This window comes from Haemaphysalis longicornis, unplaced genomic scaffold (genome assembly GCF_048455015.1).
Source record: "Haemaphysalis longicornis isolate Haplotype H1 unplaced genomic scaffold, Haemaphysalis longicornis Haplotype H1 scaffold_16, whole genome shotgun sequence".
Lineage (NCBI taxonomy): Eukaryota > Metazoa > Arthropoda > Arachnida > Ixodida > Ixodidae > Haemaphysalis > Haemaphysalis longicornis.
The window spans coordinates 12,368,246-12,391,214 of record NW_027526266.1 but is presented as its reverse complement, the minus strand read 5'-3'; the positions used below and the strand labels follow the sequence as shown (position 1 = coordinate 12,391,214).

The 22,969-nt window shown below is 45.0% G+C and overlaps 1 protein-coding gene across 1 annotated transcript; it reads right to left on the bottom strand.

Annotated features, from left to right (window-relative positions):
• On the bottom strand, window positions 1–16,721 carry LOC144166105 (glutathione S-transferase 1-like). The gene is made up of 5 exons (XM_077695737.1): window positions 16,239–16,721; window positions 15,071–15,129; window positions 7,709–7,850; window positions 2,654–2,827; window positions 1–185 (listed from the first exon to the last, which is right to left on the bottom strand). The coding sequence occupies exons 1-5, from the start codon at window positions 16,377–16,379 to the stop codon at window positions 48–50; spliced, it is 654 nt and encodes a 217-aa protein (XP_077551863.1). The 5' UTR covers window positions 16,380–16,721; the 3' UTR covers window positions 1–47.
• Between the last annotated feature and the right edge of the window lie 6,248 nt (window positions 16,722–22,969).

Here is a 22,969-nt window from a genome sequence, read left to right as displayed (position 1 = left end):
TCTCCGTGTAAAAAACCATTTATTGCTGGCACTGCAATGTTAGTAGCTTATTTGAGCCCTTTCAGACGTTCATTCAGCAAGTCGATGCCGGGCTTGTTGATCTCGTCAAAATACGGGAGCTCCGCCTTGATTCGTTCATAGTAAGCCTTAAGCCGGGGGAACTTGTCGACTCGAAGAACAGGCAGCTGCAAGAAAAAAAATGAAAGCATGATCTCTATATTTTCGGGTGCTTCCACTGGATTTATAAGTGATATTTCTTCTCAGGAAATTCTTACAGCGGCCCCTTTGTATGTTGCAGATCAGCACTGGAAAAAGAATATTCGAGTTTTTTTTTTTGCAACCAGTAATTTTTCCCCTTGGTTTGGCGGCTGTATGGATTTACACCTAGTGATATCAATATTTACACCGCATGCGCCCCGCCATGAGTTAAGGTCCATATTACCATGTATTCTGCTTCCGTGTCTTCTTATAAAGTTCGTTCTGAACGTCTTGTGACAATGATTTTGATGGCAAGCATTTTTATTTTATTTAAGCATTGAAGCATAAACACTCAATACATTTGCAGGTGGTTCTATTAGCCAGAAACAGTAAATTAACGTACAGTGAACTAGCAGGCAAATCTGTTTATGACTTCCAACAGGGACATATTTTCAGTACTGTTCTGCGTGCCTAGCAAATCCAAAAAAATAGCTTTTGACAGTATTTATACCAAAACGAAAGTAAACAAAACAATTCCTTGTATATCATCGTTGTCACTGTATATCGGCACGTGCAGATTGATTGATAATGGGGTTTTGCGCGCCGACGCTACGCAGGCGATGAGGCGCGCCGTAGTGGAAGGGTACTGAGGATGTTCCACCGCCTGAATATCTATACCTTCCGCTGAAATCTCGAACACACTGGCGTTTTCGCTTTTCGCTTCCATGAGAAAAGCTACCACCGCTGCTTGGAGTCGGTCCCGCGTCCTTGAGGTAAGCAGCGCAACGCCTTAGCCCCTGAGCCACCGCGCCAGGCGCCGCCCATGCACACATTGTAAGGCTGCACTCTTATGTTTAGACCGGGATACTCAGCTCCGGCCCGTTTGATGGCCAAGGACGTTGCCAGACCCACAGAATCTTGGGTATCGCATAAGCAGGGGCGGAGTTCAGATCCTCCGACGTCTTTGCTTTGCTGCCATTGGAATCTTGGGTATCGCATAAGCAGGGGCGGAGTTCAGACCCTCCGACGTCTTTGCTTTGCTGCCATTGTGTGAAAAATAATAAAGTGTATTGATAAAACTACTTGAATAGAATTACTAAAGCAATCGAAATTGCCCATCTTTGACTGAGCTCCTTCAATTTGTATGTATCGCTTGAAACCTTCACTAGAGGGCGTATGGAGAAGCGTGTGGTCACCCCTTTAAGGAAGAGTGAAACAAAAAAAATGTAAGTTGGTGCAGCATCTTGAGGTTAGTTTGTCTGTGTATTTCTGCAATTTTTTCATTAGGCAATAACGTCCACGTTATCCTAAAGGTTCATCCAGAGTTTTCAATCTATGCAATCGTGCGGTCTCTTGATCCATTCCTTGCGCCGAACTTTGTAATCCCTGTCACGTGTTTGTACACCACATATATTTCGTTACTTTAACTGGCAGTCAACTCAGACCCTAAAATTCATTGGCAACAATGCGCACGTGCTAACTATTGTCTTTGATTGTATGTCATCAGAATTTTATACACCTCAAAATTGCTATTTTGCAGTTCTGCATAGATAACAGCCTTGATAATTGGTGGATCAGTTATACAATGGCGTCTTTCAAAGACTTGGTCATAGCTGGCGTATGAATCACAGGGTTGTTCGCTCTTTATACTACCCGCCGCCTATCGGCGAAAATCCGGAGAGATCTACCGGCCATCACTCAGAAAATGTTTCACTTTTGCATGCAATGTTCGCCTCAAGAAGGCCTCAAATATTGTTTTCGTCTTTAAAACAAGTGAACCACCCATATCCCTCCATTTCCCCCTTTCGCTTCACTGTATTCACCCCATCTGGAGTAGCAAGCCCTACCGTTAGTGGCGCAGATCTTTTCATCTTTGATCAAAGGTTTTCTCTCTCTCTCTCTAACCCGGTTAAAAGAGCTGTGTCTATGCAAACTTGTTTTTTTTTCATAAAATTTGCAACATCTATCGTTGCAGGTCTTACATGTAACTATAGGGGGTGAGGCTTTATCAAGCTGCATCTGCGCAGCTTTCTCCTCATTTTCCACACCACATTGCGTTGTTGACATTTCTGTTTGTAATTTTCTTTGTATGAGCACGCACTGCTTTTTGGTCAAATAAAGAAACTTCAAGCCTGCTTCAACAGGTGCAGTACTAGTGAAGCAGTTCAAGGACTGTAGTTTCTCGTGCGCGAACCTTAGCCTGTGATTTGTACTGGATATTTACAATAGGCACAATAAACCCCCATGTGCGAAAACGGAAGGCAGGGCTCAATGGGAAGCGTTGTTAGAAAAACGAGTGTCTTCTCAAATGGTGCAAATCTATGATATGCCCCCAAAAAGCGAATCGCTCAAGAGTTCCACTTCAATATGTGTGAGTAAAGACTTTCACAGTACAAATTGCCAACTGCAACATGCCCACCAAAACGTTGTCAGCTCCTTATCGTCGACGACTTACTTCCAGGCATAGCGTTAGGTGGGCAGCCAAGGACAGATCCGCTAGAGTTAGCATGTCGCCAACAGCGTAGCCGCCATCCTTGCCCACGTGGTTATCGAAGCCGGACAGGACGTTTTCTTCGAACGCAGCTATGTCATCCGGTGTGGGCTTCTTCAGATCAAAGAAGCGTGGTTTCTGTATGGAAAGAGTTACAGGGAACAAGAACAGTGTTATACCAAGGTCAAACTGCCAACTTAGCCGCATGTGTTTAACACACTTAATCAAGACATCATTTTCAGGTACTTCTAAAGCTTGTAAGATATGCTGATATGGGGTATTACATGTAATAGAGGCAATTTGGTTTCGCTCCTGAGTAGTCCTGTTTCAGACTACACTTTGTCCTGTTCCCCTTAAAATAGGGGCGCAGATGAGGTTATTTGTAATGACTAGTTTAGGTTCAGTACATATCCCTGGAAGTGACCACACCCTCCTCATCCGGCTTACAATAGCGAGCCCCCCATGAACCCTACAAATGTTGAACACGTAGTTGTCCCACTCCATGAGAACACTGCCCGTCTGCTTCAGCTTACAGCAGCATGCTACAAAATTCTGACGAGCCCTGGCCCTATTTTCTCAATCCCTTCTCCACTCGAGCTTTAGTGGAGGAGGCTTTTGAAAGCGATTTTCATATGTAAATAGTTGCGTCATCCTCCATTAAACCGAGTCGAGCAAGCACATGGAGTGCAGGGTGGAGTCAGAATATGGCTTATCGTCTCGATTGACGAACAGGCTCCCTAATTGAGTCAGTGCATCTAAAGAGGCTCTGCGATGGAATTCGCTATCTTTCACGACGAGTGCGCATACTCCTGCCCTTGTTACAGGGTAGGTGTTTGTGGTGCTTCAGGACATATTCCCTGGAACGCACTGCATAAGATCATTCACTCCACCTCACATGGAGGTTTATGCCCGCGAGAAAGGAATCGCAAAAACTATGAGCTTTTATAAATGACGCAATTCAATCGAGTGAAAGCAAACACGGTCCAAGGTCCAAGTAAACCCCTGTTAGGCTAAATTTGTGAATAGAACATTCGTGTTGTCACGTCGTCCGTGGTCCTTTTAAAGGTAGTTGATATTGTGAAATAATTGGTTAGCCTAACCTGACCGATTCCGAATCATGGGCTGCAATCGCAACGCAAATACGCGATCTGCTGTGCCACATTAGTGGGAAGTTTCCTGTACGTATGGAAGAACAGGCGAAGGAAGATGGGGAGAGGGCATTTTCGTGCTGGTTCTTCTTACGGCGGGGCTGTGGCGACCTAAAGCTTCCCACGTATCTGTCACGCCCACCTAAAGGCAGAGACGGTGGGGAGCTGAGGGTCATTGTTAAGGTCAGGCACCTCACTTAATTAGAATTGACTGGCAGCTTCATATCGTTGTTGTTAGTGAGCTTTGCTTTATTGTGTTTGTTGTCGTGGTGACCGAACTAACATAGGCACGAAGGACTCGAGAAAATTTGGCGGGAGCTTTCGGATGCCGTCGACGTGTTTGGCGGCGAATACGGTCGTAGCGGACCCACAAACGCTTGGGGGGTTGATTTCCACTTTGTGCGGATTTTTTTCCTCCTTCCTTTTGCGATGTCGGCGGAGTGCGTTCCTTTACCTGTTTAACGACGGTGATTACGGCCATTGACATGCCAGAAACAGGCAGGGAGCCCGAAGGGTCATAGCCAGGACAAGAGACCTTCTGTCTACCCCGGTTGCACTGCTCAAAGTTACTGGGCAAAGTTCAACTTCATCTCATTTCTGTGTCTGGCGCTTCCGTGGTTGGGCAGCCATACCCGCACAAAAGAAGACGTGGCGACTCCTCCAAACGAAAACCTTTCCGACCCCAGTCAAACTCAACCTCATCCAATGATCCCTTTACCCCTTGCCAAACTCCAAAGCATGCGTAGCCCTAACAACCCTTCCCGCATCATATGGGGATGCACCATGGACCATTTTCCCGAAATGTCTTGCGATGAGCGGTTGGAGGAGGCTCTGGCGAGGTTACACCAGGGGACCCAAACCTCCATGGTTACCAAAACTGCCCACGTCGCTGCCCAGCACAAACTGGACGCCACGAGAGACGTTTAACCGCGCAAACCTCAACTAAAGTGTTCTCTCGCTTCCCTCTCTCTCCCTCTCTCTCGGTGGCTGGGTGATGCAAATGGCTAGAATTTGCAGTCGCTCAGCGCGGTTTTCATAATTCAAGCGACGTATTGACGAAGAAAAGAAGTCCTGTCGGCGTGGCGCACCGTAGAGTTTCATAGAGTACTAACTAGAGAGGAATCTGGCCCTAGTGTCAAGGCAAACTTCGAGACCGCGCTTACGCTTCGATGGGAACCATGGGCAGAAGTGGAACCGGATGGTGCAGGATCTAAAAGCGGCTGCGGCTGCGAATGTGGAGTTTATCTAGCAGAAAATATTTACTGCGCGGTTCGCTATTCACGAATTACTCTGTGCCCAAAAAATTTAGTTCCTAAAAACTGCCATTGAACAAAATAAAACTGCACGTTTCGATAAAAAAACTAAAGCCGTTCCAATCAATGTGAAAGCTGTCGTAAGTGCAGAGCAGTAAATTGCCATAACGGGCTGTAGCCCCGTTCTCCGCTCACTGTACCACCAAATGGAATGCACTGCTCGCGCGCCCCCTGCCTGAAACTGCGCTAGCGGGAGTTCTGATCTTTTTGTGCTTTTCTTCCCGCACGTGCCGGCGTTGCACTGCCACATTTTGCGTTTACTATCGTAAAAACCAACCCAACGGGCGTCCCTAACTGAAGGAACGCGGGCGCTGCCGGTTAATTACGTATATTTTTCCTCAAATGTACCTATAGCTTTCTTTGCACTAAACAACGGGAAGTTCTATCAAAAGCGCCAGCGTTTCACGAGTTTCGAACGCTTATGGCGTTTTAAACCGCTTGGCTTTCGAAGCCTCTGGGGTACGCCGCGAACAAAATCGCTACCCCGGGACGCCGGCTTGGTGCTCTATATACTTGGGTCGAGCGAGTGAGCTAGGACGACAAGGCGAACGCCTAAAATGCTCTGCACTTAAAAGCACACGCGAAGTCATGGTGGTTCGCGGAGCAAGTCTGCCATTTGATGCCAAATATAGCAGCCGAAGGACGTCTTCGAAAACGATTTGTATAAGTCCCAACTCTACCAGTTTGCATTATTAACAAAATGTTTCGTGCTAAAAAAGAAATATTTTACCTCTAAATAAGTTATTTTAGCCTTAACCCACGGCGTTCCCCTAGCTTGCTGTCCACCAATGGGCGGGCCACCTAGTTGTGTTCCTACCTGCCGCCTACCCGGCCGGTCTACGCCATAGAAACAGCGTTCCTACGAAACTTTTGGCCGTCCCAAGCATTTAGTTTGCCTAAGCTGCGAAAATAGAACGCTCTCTCACACGAGCGGCGTCGCAACACCCAAGGAGGTTAAAAAAATTGCTTGGCAACACCTAATTCGCAGATATTTTACCGCCGTCTTTGTGTTTTCTTGTTCGTTCGATAGGCAGCAACTAATCTAAAAACGTTGGACGGCAGTGAATGGATGACAGCAAGCCAGTCTGGAAAGGTTTTTGTGGTTGTAGGACATTTTCACTGAATGCGGCGTCATCACGCGAGCGACGCTGCTTTCAAAGGCCAATACATTTTCGAAAGTTTTTTTTCCTAAGGCGCCTGATATTCCTTACACTATCGAAGGCGAGCAAGCTAGACTACGATGAAAACGAAGCAGGCTGCCCGATTCGAATTCATAGTAGTTTCCGCGAGCCATCCAGCGCAAATTCGAATCCACTAATACCCATCACGTCCATCGCGACGGACGATCGCAGAGCCAGATTCGTCTGTATAGGTATTAGTGTATGAAGCGCTATGTGACGCAAAATGCCAGCGTGCGTCATATACACAATACTTAGACGTGTTATTCAAAGGTCGGTGGTCTGCGTTCACAGTTGCTTTTATTTCGTAGTTTTTTGGTGGGTGCTTTACTGGTGTTTTGATCAACACCTTCGAGTTTCCGCATAAGAGCAAGAGAGTGTTGTCACGTGGTTATCTCTGTACACGCCTAGCGTTGGTCAATCAGTGGCCTAAGGTGGGCCCTCGTTTCTCTGCGAGTCTGGTGTCCTTTTGGGAATAGGGACTTTCGAAATGAAACTCATGTGTTTGGGTTTTTGGGGAGAGAGGAGTGCACCGCTGGTTCCGGGCTCCGCTCAACCTCTTTTCTCTGATCAAGTTATGAGTCTCAAATACTTCATGTAAATAAACTACACGTATTTTACACTTGCTTGGAGTAGCGCATCGTCTGCTATGTGCCGTGGACAATGAGCTAGTCATCAGTGTATTATCACCTTTGATCACTGGCTGACCGATCCCAATCCAGTTACACAATCAATTGTAACAACTGGAATTTGGATGAAGACACCACATCTTTCAACAAACATGATACGCGGCGGCGCTACGAGCGACACAACAGATGGTAGAAGAGCCAATGATTTTATAAATCTCCATATTAGCATGAGCGAACGCCGGGGCATTGCCACATTTACAGCGTCATGGCCTTTGTATGTCTCCAATTGCGCACTGGGCCACTCCCCACTTCTTCCTTGTCTGTGAACATTATACTTGCATTGCTCGTGCTAGGCGGTCGTGTTAGACTGCAGTGTTTCCCATTCATCGACACCATCTCTGACGTAGAATTTTGCGCTACCCCTTTAGCGGCATGGCACGCCTCAACCCCTTAAAACAATGGCATAAGGGGTTTTGTCTGCTTCACCAGACTTACCCTCCCTTCGCCTATAAATTTGTTTCTGAACCCTCTTCACCGATTCGACCGTATCTCGTCTTCTACCCACTTCTCAATGACGTACCCGTCTTGACCGAATTGCAGATCTTTTAAGAGCAAAGTACCCTCCACTAACTAACGAATGAATGCGCACGAAGCATGAGAATGTATCTTTTATATTGGAACACTTTTGCGGCACGAATGAATTTGCTTAGCCGCGAAATAGTTTCATTCGTTCGGAAAGAAAATCACTTACGAAAAAGGCGAAGTAGTGGGGCTGAATGGTGCTCGTGATGGTCGACAAAATCTGGTCGACCATTGCTCGGCTTTTCGGGCATGATGGGTTGAGGCTAGATGCTGGTTTGAACTTATTGCAAAGGTAAGTACAGATGGCCGAACTGCAAGAAAACAGATAAGAGGAATGGTAAATAAAGTGTTTTCTGCCGCAACCTCGCAGAGTCTATACCTTGGTATTCACAGAACCGTTAAGCGGGCTTCTTCTTCATTTGGCAATAGTAAAAACCAATCGGCACGGTGACTCAGTGGCTAAGGCGTTGTGCTGCTGAGCACGAGGACGCGGGTTCGATTCCCCGCCGCGGCGGCCGCTTTTCTGATGGAGGCAAAAAGCAAAAACGCCCGTGTGTTCGGGATTTCGGCGCACGTTAAATATCCCCAGGTGGTCAGAATTAACCCGAAGCACTCCACTACGGCGGGCTTCATCGCCTCTGCGTTGCGTCACCGCGTTAAACTCTACAATCAATTCAGGGGTGGCTACTTGAGGCAAATAGACCTTTGCACGACCCGTGATCGGCCAACGACAAGTGACACCGCGAAGCTGAAGCACATCACACAATCGTGTCAACATTCGGTTTAATTCGGTCATATTAGCGGCGCTGCTATCCTTTGCGAGTTGCCGTGGGTACATTAAACAACAACCTTGCACTATTTGAAACATTGTCGTGTCGTTTAGATACGGCGGTGATTTTTTTGTCGTACAGAAAAACAGGCATTCCACGAGGGCAAAATGTCTCAGTAGCCAGCTTAAACACCTCCCAGCCTCAAAGAGGGCGCCGCCGCAGTCAGTCTTCAAACAAGGAACCTTTTGGCAGAGCAAAATATATTGAGGTATTTAAAAAAAATCGCGCCAATCCACCCCGTGAATGTGGTTGGAAAGCAAAGCTGTAAACGGCCCCTTACGATTACCTATGCGACGTCACTTAAATTCACTCACATCGCTCTACAAATACTAAAACCAGACAGAAGTGAAATGCACTTAACCACTCCATTTATTACTTCAAAGAGATATTCTTGGTAAGGTTAAATCAATGCATGATGCATGAACGGTGTTTGGTTGAGTTGTATTGGCGTAGCACAAGAGCGGAAACGTTTTTTACAAAATTAAAGCTCCAACCCGGTGTTAGACGATCTGACTTCTCCGTCTCTGCGCCGCGGACGGAGGCGACAAGATTTGCGGCAGAGAAGGAGGAAGAGGACGAAGAAATACTTCTATTCAGATTTCTCAACGGCCCCGAGTGCAGCCCTGGGGAGTGATTCCTTCTTCTGTGGGGCCCATATGCAGTCCGCGTGGCCTTTGTACACCCGCTGAAGCTGGGTAGGTAGAGAGGGCCTGGACAGCAGCATTTCCCATTGCTCTTGTTAGGTAGTTGACGGAAAGAGAGGAGCGTGCTCAGGGAAGGAGCCGCATTGTACCAACCGTAGGTTAGTTTGTTGTTTTCTGGAAAGGTCAGGGTAAGGCGAAGGTACGGTCTGTCTCAGAAGGCGGTAATGCTGGGTTATCTCCCTGAACGTGGCAAGCGGGTGACTGTCCTCGTGCAGCTCCGTAGCCCGGATTGTTGGGTGTGCGTATTTGTTGCCCTCCATTGAAGCGTGAGGGGGTGTCCAGATGAGCTGAATGGAACCGTTTGGGGAGTGCTTTTTAGCACGCGCAGTGCAGGTCAGGACACCCAACCCGACTGGTAATTCCAGTAGGCTTGTTGGGAATCGGTGACTACCTTCCGGACCCCTGGAGGGTGAGAGCCAAGGTGATGGCTGCCTCTTCTGCTGCCGTCATTTCTTGGGTCCTAAGCGAGGCACACGGAAGGAGGTTGGTTCTGGAGGTAGCCATGATGATGGCGTATTGCTGCCCTCGATGTTTGGAGGCGTCTGTGTAGATAACTGCATAATAACCACCGAGGGTGGTGTTTAGCGCTTGTGCCCGTGCTTTTCGGTGACCCTCCTCATGTGAGGGGTTCATATTTATAAGCAAAGCGAGCATCTTTAGTTTTAGTCGCCAAAAGTCTCGGAGTATGTCAAGCGGAGTGACATTCTCGGCTGCCCAGCCAATCTGGTGAAGCATGCGGTTACCCACCGCAGTTCTGAGTCGGACCTTCTGGTTAGAAAGATGGCCTTCTATCAGCTCTTCCACCGTGTTGTGGAGCCCCGTGCTAAGCAGCCTCTGTGTGGACGCACTCATGAGAAGACCAATTGCCTGCTCGACCACCTTCCTAATCATTATATAAAGCAACTATATGTCTTCCTTGTCGAGACGAAGACAGGGGGTTCACGTATGCGACTCTAGAGAGGACAAAAGCTTGAATTAAACGAAAGGTACCGGATTCCTTTAGGCCTCGCTTCTTGGTGGCAACTAGCCTGATCATGTGTATAATTTGATTGATGCTGTTTTGGAGATGCTGGAAGGATACGTCACTCTTGGTGTTAGCCTTGAGATGTAGGCCCAGGATCTTGATGCTGGGGCTTGGAGTGATGGCCTGGCCATCAAGGAGTATTTGAATGTATTCCTTGGTTTGGCGTGAGGGCGGACGACAAGGAGCTGTGATTGTTTACGTGAACACTGGAGGCCACAGGCTTTAGCACATTGGTGTACTAGAAGTTAGATGCCATGCATTGGTGTGAGCTTCTTTTAATTTTTGTAATTCTTAGCACATGCGCAAGGTGCGCACAGGGCCGCTAGACGGGCGTGAGTGGTCGCGTGACGCTTTCACGTGGCATTCAGCGCGAACGTAGGGGGTAAACCCGCAGATGTGCTTGGTGAGTACACCTCCTGTCTTCCCTATCTTCGCGTGGTCTCGTAGCTAAATCGGTAAGACAACGGGCTCTCGCTTTGTTAGTCTATTAGTTCCGGGTTGGATTCCCAGCGGTGCCAGTAACTTCTTTTATTTGTTCGCTGGAGTTTTCTGGTGACACCAACGGTCTCGAAAGAACCCTTGGGGGGTAGAGGTAAAAAGCTTTGCTTTAAAACGAAAATGTGTATTCACAAGACCGCGAAACACCGTATGCAATAAATATTTCTGCGATATGATGTTGAAAGTGAACACACAAAAGAACAACACGGTAGCGGGTTGTTGAGGCGGACGCAAATTGAATTCGGGATATTTTTAAACATTGACGATGAATTAGCGGGGCTAGACGATTCTGAAGCGCCGACGTTATTCGGCTGCCTTTTGACCAATTGACCAATATGCGGTGCTTGGCTGCGTCTCATTCTGGCTATTCAAGGACACAAAGGAGCACAACAGTAGGAGTGTTGGTTGCAGCTTTTGTGAGCAGCTTAACCCTGTCGTCTAGTGAGCTGGGTTTTAGTTCTAGCTTGTATGTCTTCAGCAGAACTGAGCCGACGTTATATTTTGTAGTTACCCTGGGTTCACCGCATGGTCAAGGCCGTTGACAAAAAATGCAAGCATGTATTTTGCGGTAAACGTTTTGACGCACTGTAAGAAATATACATAGGCGCAAAGTGATACGTTCGGTTTGAAAACTTCTTATTCCAGCGCAATGACGGTTTCTGTTCCACCTTGCATTCTCGCATTTATTACAGGTGAGTTCACCTTTGTGACATACACATGACGAACTCAGACATGACGCACCCATATGTATGCAAGCACACACACGCGCACGCACACAACCGCACACACTCCCAAACCCGCCCGCCCACCCGCAAACACGCATCAATTCGCACATGCGCAGGGACACACACGCACACGCAAACGCACACCAAACACCTAAACACACGTACATACGTACGAATGCGAATATGCACACGTCAAATTAATTTACGTTATTTCTCTAGAAGCAAAAATCCTTCGTACCTAACACCCTAACCAGGGGCGGTATTCTCGTGTTAGTTCCGTTGTGTTCGTTTCAAAAGTGTCCGTTTTGATCAAGTCATGATTGGCTAAAAGCGAACACCCAGTTGTGACGCCATGCAAGCACGGCGGAGCTATGAGCCACGGCTTCTCAGAGCAGGCGATTTTTCGTCGCCTTGTTGTTGGTTCGCTGGAGGAACAATAAACACATAAAAGATACTTCAAAATAGGTTTATTCTTTCAAAATGTGTTTACAAGAACAGTTGCGCGAAAGTCAGCCCGAAGCCCGCCTACAGCTGAAAGTACGTCACAATCAAACAGGCGCAAAATGTACGTTTTAAAAACAGAAAAAACACGAGAATACCGCCCCAGAAGTGAATTTCTGCGTCTATCTGTTTCTTCAATGCTCTGTCTTGTTCGAATTGGTGGCGTTAGTTCAGCGAGATTTTGTCAGTCAGATGCAACGTTTTTTTCGTCCCAGCACCCGAGCATTTTATGTGTAGTAAACTTAAGGTTATAGCCCTGATTACTACATTTTATCCCCGACATAGGGCCTGAAAGTAACATGTTGCCTTAGTCGGTTTTGTTGTGATGCTTCAAGGCCTGTCGTTATTAAATGTAAATATATCGTAGCTTCATATGCACCGCTGCTTCTTTCCGTAACAGCCCACAACTAACAGCACTAGATTTAAACGAAAGACTAATTTCAATCGTTCTCTTTCACAATTTTTTTGCGAAAGGCATTCAGTTGGAAACCCTGGCAAGTATTTCGTGTTCTTTGCGAAGATTTACTACAGTGGAGTTTTGGCGTCTCTTTTTAATTATACTATCTGTACCAGAACTATTCCCACAGTCGCTTCCGTAATAACCCTGCCGACAAACGCTTCTCTCTAGGTAAACTAGATTCCAAATATCCTTACTGGCATATCAACCAATAGATGTCAACCGAAGGCAAAGACGAGGTTTAAAAATTACACGCAGAGTACAGATCGCTGTGCAGTCAAGGCATTACGTTCAACCAGCATCGTCGCGCTGTGTTCGGTAGCCATATATTTTTACGAGATGAAGTACCAGCAAGGATTTCTTGCAGCGTTGTAATACGCGTGGGCATTCCTTTACTCAAAGAAACGACATAGGCAATATTTTGAAGGAGACACTAGGAAATGCCCTAAATAAATTGTGGTGTTTTTCCCTAAAATATACTTTGCAGTGGCCGCCCTAGACAAACTTAAATAAGTGAAGCTTTGGTGAGGACTGTGCCAACTACAAGACGACACAGCTACAAAAATGTCCTTCCAAAATGTCCTTCAAAAAGCAGCTGAAAAAATGTCATCCCTTGAAAAAACGCCTTTGAAGTGTCCCACATTCTAAGCGAGGGAAGATGGGCACCCTCGCAAGGCTTGAATTTCACGAGGTGACATCATCCGCAAAGTGACGTCAGCCTTACCATGTGACTGGGGGTTAGCGAGGGTGAGTGGTTGCAGTGTACTGTGTTAGCGAGCTGGTAGGTTATGAACTGAGTCCCAACCGATGAGCATTAGGTTTAGCGTTAGCAAACGTTCTTAGCTACACTTGGAGCGACGAGTTGAAAGTTTGCTAAGCTAATATTATCTTTCAAGTTTCATTGATGTTCAATGCAATGCGCTCAGTTTTGAATGGTGGCGAACTGTTTATTGGGTTGTTGCTGTTGCACTGAACAGAAAGGACGGGAGCAATAGCTGAGTTATTGCGTCATGCTATCTTGTTTATGGTCCCCTATATAAAGCGCAGTTTTCTCATTTGTTTAAAACGGACGTCTTGCTTTCGGACCATCTCGCTCTTTCACTGTGTAATAAACAGCTTTGAAAGGGCGGGGGAGAAAGGCGTGACTCTGTTGTCTTGTCGTGGAAAAGATAAAACATATCTGGGAATAGCGCTTTTGAAATTTTGGATACGAGATGGCTATGGTATTTTAAATAACTTTTCTAAAAAAGCTATGATTTGTACGTATTTAAACCCCATTTGCCGTATTTGTACTATGCACAGGGCGTGGATTCAATTTCGAAAGTGTATCGAACAGGTAGAGAAGTATCTAACAATTGACAACTTCTAGCTCCTCGAATACGAACGAGTACGGCACATGCTCTTTGCCGCGAATTCTTTGTCCCTTTGTTTCGGTAAATGCGGGCGCATGACTTAAGTAGTGTAAGTGTTCTCACAGCATGTAAATTTGATGACATAGTAATGCCCATTAGGTGTTGAGCGTCGTGCTATATCTGGTATCTAGTGGTGAGCGTGCTCTGATTTCTTTTGTGGCACGTAATTATTCAAATTGTGTTTAACATAAACCTTTGGGAAACTTAGAATGTCTTCCTAGTGGTTTTCCGCAATGGCGAAAAATACCTTGAACCAAATGGTCCATCCGTGCTTCTGCGGGCAATGTCTGTGGCTTTGTGCTTTTTTCGGCAACATCGGGCAACACGGCTGCATGAAGACGTTGCTGCGGGTATTCGGGCGAAGGACGTCGAAACCAACGGACGTCAGCACAAACTGGGCTCCCCCAAATGGCACACAAAACGGGAACCATATGGGAGTCCGCCTTACCATTGATAGCAGACGAGTGAGATTGCGCTCGACTCCACACAACTACTCTTTGCACACGAAGAATTCATATACCGCTGCCTGCCTAGCAAAATTTCCGAAACGGGATGAATCGCTCGTATACTTGTTGACAGGGAGTAAATTTTGATTAGTGAGTCGCTGAACGTCGCCGTCTTGCATGAGAGCTGTTTCTTTTCTTTAGGGTGGTTTCTATACACTTGTGCAATTTTTTGATAGTTGAAAGTCCCTGTGTTCGACCGGAAAAACGCATTGTTTTTTTTCAGAATAATGTATTCATTTACTGTGCCATGAACTAACTGCCAGTGCGTGTTTCAAAGCAAATAATGCGGAGGCACTATCTCATACACAGGCACTAAAAGCGCTGCTATTGTCAATACCGATAATAAGGATTTAATGTCACTGTGCCGTGCATTCATTAACCTTAAGTTACGTCGCATGCACCTCTTCAGCAGCTCTATAGGTAAAAAGCTATTAACGTCAGCGAAGGGTTTTGTTTAAGCTTTGTCTGGTGGATGATTAAAAAAACTAGAAGCCATTTAGAAACGGTTTTGCTTTGTGGCGTTTTCCTAAAGGTCCTGGGGATTTCTTTATTATTCTTTTTTTCTTCGCGCTAACATAAAACAGGGACCAAATTACTCAGATCATAATTTACGCTAAAACTCTATAACATAAAGGTTTATTTGGAATGTTTTAAGAACCATTCCCAAAGGCCGTCTAACCCATTGGAACGTTTTCGTTGTTATTGAGACTTTCAGCTCTGTTTCTGCGGACAGCCCCAATTGAACTTGTAATCTTTGGCGGAACAAAATCCTATTTTATGCATTCAACTGCGTAACGTACAAGCGGTTTTTCACCCATGTTTTGAAGTCTGTTATACACAGCACATCAATCAACTTATCCAGTAGCACGATTACCTTTCGTAAAGGATGAAACCGTCGTCGTCCAATGTTGGCGCTTTGTGATAGGGATTGAGCTGCGAAACAAACATTTGTATGATAAGTACCTGCGTTCTCACGAAAACGGAATTAGACAGCGCTTGTAGCTCTTTTATATTTTAAACGAATAACTCAGCACTTACACTGTTTGTAAAACATCAACTTTCACAGAACATTTTGATTGCTGCTCAGAAACTGCATTCCTATTTTAGGAATACTGGGCAAGTAACGAAAGGTTTAGCATAATCTTCGCATGTATAAATATATTTCCTGACTTCGCGATTGCTCATTCACTTTGGAAAACCATTTTATCCAATATAATCCGAATGGATTGTATTTATCTTCGAACACGTCCTATCTAATATTGTCTTTGGGGTCAAGTCAGTGAAATCCTTAAATATAACAAGCTTTATCTTGCTACTGACCACCGACGTTTTTACTGTAGAGAAATCTCACTGAAATAAAACGTAAAATATTTGAATAATTTTTCTCTGAAAATCACTGGTACATTATATTTCCTTATTATGGTTCTGTTCACTACGGTAGCACGAAATTCACTCAAAAAGCAGCTGACGGTACTGAAAACATTACTCAGCCCGATTACAGCCGTTTCTTCGTGAAACATCACACCAAACGGATAGCGCGAAAGTGACCAGAAAATGAATATTACCTTTGTGTCTTTCACCGGTAAAATTTGTTCAATTAAAAAAAATTACGCGGGAGTGCCAACTCGGAGTATGAAGTAAGAGAAACAACTAAGAAAGCACCCTTCCATAATAAAAGTGGGGGTCAATAATTCCAACCATACAGGACACACCGTAGGAGACACGCACTGCTACATCAAGTGTAACGAGCAGCTACCAGTACTGAGGCACTGAGGAGCTCTTTGATGAAACTAATGTGGTTCGGCTAAACTCAGATTGCCCTAAGTTAGGTCAGATACTGCGTCTACGTGGAGATGTATTGATTATCAATATAAACGTGCCCACAAGGTAGGAACGTCATTTGAGTGGCCCTAATATAGAAAGCGAACCACATTCAACCATCGAACATTTTGGTAATATTCACCAGACTTCATTATGGGACGAAAGAACTACTTGTTACCACATAAATTGGAAAGGCCCTGCACAGCTAACGGCTCACTCACCGTCAGGTATTCTGGCTTCAGGTGTTCTCCCTTGAACATGTCAAGGTTTCTGAGTTCCAGTTCAACATCCAGGTGTCTTGCAACCATGCGCACCAGTCCGCAGGGTGGACTCCCATACTGGTTGTACAGGGCTACAGGCATTACGATAACGTAGACGGGGGCTGGTTCCCAGGCGGTGCGTGCGGAATCTCTTGTGTGGCCGCCTGCGCTGCGTCTGGAACTCCACTGGATTCTGGAAGTAGGTATGTCAACCCGGTGACTCTTTTCTTCTCTTTTTTTGTTTTTCCTGCGGAAACAACGGCGGGGCTTTGAATTCACTGCAAGGCAATTCGCCTTAGCTGTTGCGTCGCGACCTTGTCTTGTTACAGCCCACGACTGATGACCCTGCAATTGTTGTGCATGTGAATTCTAAGCTCTCCGAACGCCTGCAGCCGGAAGGAACATGCCGCACCCGGAGTTGTCTGGCTGCCAACACTCAAGAGGGCAAGGACGTCCGCTTTGGGAAATAAAGATAACGACGTCACCGGTTGATAAAGACACCGCGTACGTTGACTTTCTGGCTCAGAAGTTCCTTTGTAATCCGGTCTTTTCGTGTTATTTTTGCCTCCGCCCCGATTCGCAAACACCATCGGTGTCCCGTTTGGAGAACGACAGAACGGCTGGGCTGAAGAACAGTTTTGCTACTTCGTAACTGGGCATGCCGTGGCTTCAGTCTAGTAGATGACGTAGAAATTGAGGCGCGGTTCCAAAATTTGTAATATTTTAGCCCTCCAGGGTACATTTGCCGGTCATGTGATTTGATGAATTTTAACAGTCATGCATTGCGTTTAATTTCGAAGATTCGAGTTCCACCTTTCTTGCTGACGTGTGCACGGGACATAAAAAAAACTTCAGTTAGTCCTTAGGACTGTACTCTTATCAGATACGCGGTCGGCGCATACCTATAACAAAGTAACAGACTTCGCAGCCACCCAGATGCACGGGTGCACAAACACACAGAAAAGACAGACACGCACGCCCGCGCCAATACACTCGTTGGCACACAACATATACACAGCAGAACACAGTTCGTCACCTCTACAGAACGTCCGTGGAGTGGTTCTCCAGTCTACATGAGAGTCACGTTTGGTTTCTCCTGAGCCGGTCGTTTCACCTCGAAGACGCTTTCGCTCGTATTACCTCTCTTTGCCACGCAAAACTTTTGCGACAGAAATCAGATGTGTTGGGTGCATATTTCATTGTATATTAGCATTTATTAGGCAAAGGTATGCACTTGACAAACAATAAGCTGTTATCCATATTTTGCCGAATTATGCACTGAAAGCGCCTATAAAATATTTTATCATTTGTTTGTAGTACGAGCTTCAACGTGCAACGATATAAAGATTTCACCAAGAAAGAAGGTTGAATAAAGCCTGAGTATTAGACGAACACGGTAGATCCACCGAGACGTATAAGATCGAATCCATCGTCAGTATCCAGAGCGATGAAGCATCCATCAATGCAAAAGATCCAATAGAGCCTGAATATCCAGAAATACGAAGTATCCACCGAAATGGAGGATTCGCTTTTGAATCTTCCGTTCGTTCTTTAGTCGTGTCGTTGGCTAGTTCTCTCTTTAAACCTTGTACTTTAAATCCGGTAACTGTTTAGGAATCGATGCTTTGCGTGCGACTTAGGCAACAACAGTACAGAAGATAGTAGAAAGGGAATGAACTAAAACTTAAAGGCCCTAAAACCAGTGCGAAGACACCAAGGTGCAGAAGGCTACACAAACCGGACAAATCTCCCAAGCGGAACCTGCATCGGCCGGTTTCGCCACGGCTGACGTGCCCACGAGAGGGGTGAACACTCCCCCACGATCGCCGACCAGTCTTGAGTGGCCATAAGGGAGGAAGGAGCGTCCATCTTTTTGCGGAAAAAGAAGTCAGCGACCCTCCATGTTTTCTTCTATAACATGGTTATTAGTAGAGGGGGCAGGGCATAGACATCGTCATCGTATGTGTACGGCTCATATTTACATCGTTATGAGATATTACGACTTTAACCTTTAAAGAGAATCTAATTACACCCCCCCCCCGCATTACTACCTCAACGTCATCGCCTCTCGACCTTTTAATTACTAATCTATACACCGTTTCCGATGCTGGAACTATTGTGTCAGACATCTGACCACTGTCCAATTTTTATGATTTACTCTGGTGGAGTAAATCGAGAGCATTGTACAGATAGTGTTACCACACAGTTTGTTTTCCATCAGACTTTAAAGCGTTTTAAAATCGCCATTAGCTCTCACGACTGGTCTTGTGTTATGAATCAGGAAAATGTGAATGATGCATACTCCTTATTCATAGAAAAAAGTTACGCAGATACACTTCGCACATTTCCCGTTTAGAACTTTCACACCATGCAAAACACAACAAAGCCACGAGTTACACGGTTTCACTTAAAATTGCTAGAAAAGAAAGATCGCTTTTTTGAGAAATTCTTACGCACACGAATACTCGAAACACTTAAAGAATTCAAGATGCTTAGAAACCGACTCAATGCTCAACTCAAACAAGCTAAAATAGTTTACCACCAAGAATTGTTTTGTAATAGTGGGGCAAAAAGCCCCCATGTAGTTTGGAACACGGTAAACAGCATTTTGGGCCGTAAAAACAGAAGTAATGCACCATGCAATATAATACATAAAGGAAATCTGCTAAAGGATAAAGCGCTTGCAGACCACTTCAGTCTGCATTTTGTTTCAAATAACCCTCGTAACCAAAATCTGCCCTGCCAGAAATTCCATGCCCTAGTCCTGCTCGTAGCTTATTTCTTGATCCGAAAAACAAAACAGAGGTCTGCCGAAATTTCACGTGCCTCAAAAATAGCAAGGCTCTTGACATTATTAACTTACAAATAGCACCGATAAAGCACGTTATAGAGCACATTGCCGCACCTCTTTCTCGCATTTTTATCTAATTCTTGAACAAGGCCAATTTACAACAGCGATGAAGAAGTCCCGAGTATCAGTCCTGTATAAAAGGGGCGATAGAAATATGCCATCTAACTATCGGCCTATATCAGTTATTCGTATTTTTTCAAAGGCTTAGAAATACCTATTTTTTCGAGAATATCAAGCTTTCTAGGTAAAAACGCCATTTTAACCGACGCTCACTTTGGTTTCCGCAAAGGCAACGCGACCGAAAATGCTTTGCTTCTACTTAAAGAAACAATACTGCAAAACACTGAAAAAGCTTTCTTATGTTGGGCTTATTTATAGGTTTCAGCAAAAAATTCTGACAGCCTTGATTACAAAATTCTTATCATAAGCTGCCTCACTATGCTATTCGCGGCGTTCCTTTATCTTTGTTGGAATCAGATTTGCACGTAAGAACACAGTGTGTTTGTATAGGCAGCGATAGGTCAACTCATTTACCGGTTCCATGTGCCGTATCACAAGGCAGCGTCTTAGGGCCCTTGCTTTTTAATGTATATTTCAATGACGTTGTTACAATCGACCAAACTGTCACGTTTATTATATATGCTGACGATAGCTCTCGATTGCTGTGAGGACCTGACCTAGACGTTCTTATTAAAAATTGTAATGACATTCTTTATAAGCTCCATATATGGTCAAACTCGAATCACATCAGGATCAACCTCTCAGAAACAAAAGCAAAAATTTTTCGCGCAAACAATATGGCGTGTCAAACCCAAAATGTCATTACGTATGAGGGGTAGGACATTGCAATTGTTCAATCACATAAAATTTTGGGTGTGACATTTTCGTCAAATCTCTGCTGGGAATCTCACATTTCAATCCTCTTTAAAACACGTTCCTCTGCAACCGGAGCGTTATCAAGACTTCGGTCATTCCTTCCAATTCAAGCGAAACTTAAAATATATCATGCTCTGTTTCCTTCGCATCTTGAGTATTCCAGCTTAGTTTGGTCAAAACATCTCGGGCAAATCTGATAAAAATTATCATGCTGCAGAAAAAAACTATCCGCCACATTGCGAACGTTCCCTATTTGTTGCCAACTAATTTTATTTCGCACTTCTAATGTCATTCCTGCTGATAAAATGTACTATTTCCGCTTACTGCGTTCATACTATGTCTCATCTGGGATATCGCGGGATTTTGCAACTACTGTGGCGGCCTTAAAACAACAATCTCATCCTGTACACACGCAAAGCACAGATTTATGGATAATACCTGGCTTTCGAACAAACTATAAATTACAAATGTTTTAGTATAATGTTCCATTCATTTTAAATACATACAGGTGCGCTGATAATTTCGCACTTAGGAGTCTGCGCGAACGCTTTGTGAACTTGGAGGACGCTATTCCTTGAGACCTTTGCTATCCTGTTTGTACAAATAGTTCGTGTGTATGTTTACTCATGAAAAATTGTTATTGCTGTCAACATGTTTTGTTTTGTTACAATGTGAGTGTTTGGTTCAACTGCAGTGTCAATATTAATTGCTGTGTACTATGATATATCATTGTCCAGTGTCGCCTACATGTTCTGTAATGGCCTCTGGGGCCCCGTCAAGCTGCGTAACGCAGATTTTAGCCCTGGGAGCCTCTCCAGTTTGTTTCTGGAATAAAATTTTTTTGATTTGATTGAAAGAAAGCTGTGTGTCGACTTCGATATGCGTGAACAAATGACAAACCCAAGGGACCCTTCGGCACGTAGATCATTTGAGAATAGATGTGGATAAATAACGATGCGATGTTCTTTCGGCTTCATTGCTTTCACTTAATTAGTGAAAACCACATGGTAGTTTCGATTACAGCTAACCATAATTTGTGAGTTACCTATTGATGCTTTGACCAAAATGTTTAAAAGTTGCAGGACAGATCTTCGTTTTGGTCTTAAGGTGTAAGACACGATAATGTTACTTCGACTGCCAGGAGAATTTTCGAAGGCAGTTGGTGTATTTCCGATCTACCCATGCTTCACGAGCACTTGAGGTGACCGAAGAGAGAAAAGCTAGCAGCGAGTGTTTTTATTCGGCGTGTCCCTGGAGAGACTTTGCGCTTCCGTAGCTGAAGGTGTGGGCGTAAGAGCGTGCAGCTGCGGGGTGTTGGTCAGTTTGAGCGAGAGCGTGTGAGTGTCGGTGTTCAAAGTGTTTACTCAATGATATCGAAGCCGGACTGAAAGTCTTTGCTTTTTTGCGAAACGAGAGAGAGAGAGAGACCAAGAGAGAGAGAGTGAGAGAGAGAGGAGATTATTTTGTAATGATGAAATAGTTGGGTTTTAGGAAAAGTTGGTAAAGAGATGGTTGGGAGCTCAATGGTGGAGCCTAAAATCCAGGGCATGGATGCAGAAGATCTATCTCTTGTCCTCTCATCAACTCGCACTGATCTTGCGGTAACGACTCGGTAAAAGCTGCCTTCCATGTCTCGATAGAAGTGGAGTATGTAACGTTTGAGTTCTCCCTTAAGCATGCCCGTGGACATTGTCAGGTTGCGTGGAAGAGGTTGGATGTTTCTCGATTTTAGTAGAGTTTCAGGTTAATGTGTGAGGTTCCCAACAAACATCTTTGTCCCCACAAATTTTTAGGCGCTTGTGTTCTATCCTCCACTAAGTTTGCTATTCTATAAAAAAACCAACGGTGTTGCAGTTGGTCAACACCCTTTTCGCAACACAAAAAGAGTGCAAAGCCACAGATTAGTTTGCTGGAACTTAACACTAAGGGTGTAATGACTCTCTAACACCATTATTCTACTTAAACAACAAATTTTAGGCAATAAGGGCTTAAAAACTTCAGTTTGTGTATACAGTCTTCAATTTTCAAAGTTTAAATTGACGTTCCACATGCCAAAGCTAAACTTTGGCAAGAGGCGCACCGCAAATGGAAAGGTTTGCGATCATTGCAGACCAACGTTGGTTTACTTCTGAAAATTTCCAGCGAGGAGATGAAGAGGGTACCAGAGGAAATTTTGTACATCGCAGTGCAGATATACCTGTGCGCCTGGCCTTAATCATGAACAGCTCAACACTTTTTCCACACCCTTTCAACAGCTCATCAAAAACCGAGGTAATTGAAGTCGATCAACACCCTCTTTTCTACACACAAATGGTATTGAGCTACGAATAAGGGTATTTACATTCAGAAGGAGGGTGTAATCGCCACCCAACACCCTTTTTCTACTTATGCTACAGCCTTTCTGGCCAAAAAGGGTGCAAAAACGTTTAATCTGCAGCTTGCTGAAAGTGCGTGAAATAGTTGTTCAGTTGCCAAAAAAAAAACACAGCAGAGTTGGGAAGCGACCAAGCTTTTTCTGGCGCTGCTGCGTTTGCTAGGCTTTGCTAGGCTTTCCTATGTTTTGTTGGGCTTTGCGATGTTCTTGCTAGGCTAGGCTAAGTGGTGAGAGGTGATGCCAAGTTTAGCGGGATTTTACAAGGCTTATCTAGTATGTCGCCCGTCTACCCCATTAACAGCAAATCCAAGGGTAAAACAAGCCATGTCGACCCCCCGCTCCGACGTTTCTTCAGCTGTGCATCACTAGTGGGAAATAAGCCATTTTTTGTATTTTAGTATCCCAAAAAGATAGTACCTTTGAAAGCAGTATTGTAAGAGGTGCGCACACGCACGCGCCCCTTGTGCTCACCCTCTAACAGGCTCGAAATCCGGCTTTACTGTTATAATACCGTATCTGTGGTGGTGCATCCTTTGCGGGAAGCACAGTTTTTGTCTTGTGTTTTTTTTCGCCAACGCCTACAAAGGAAAC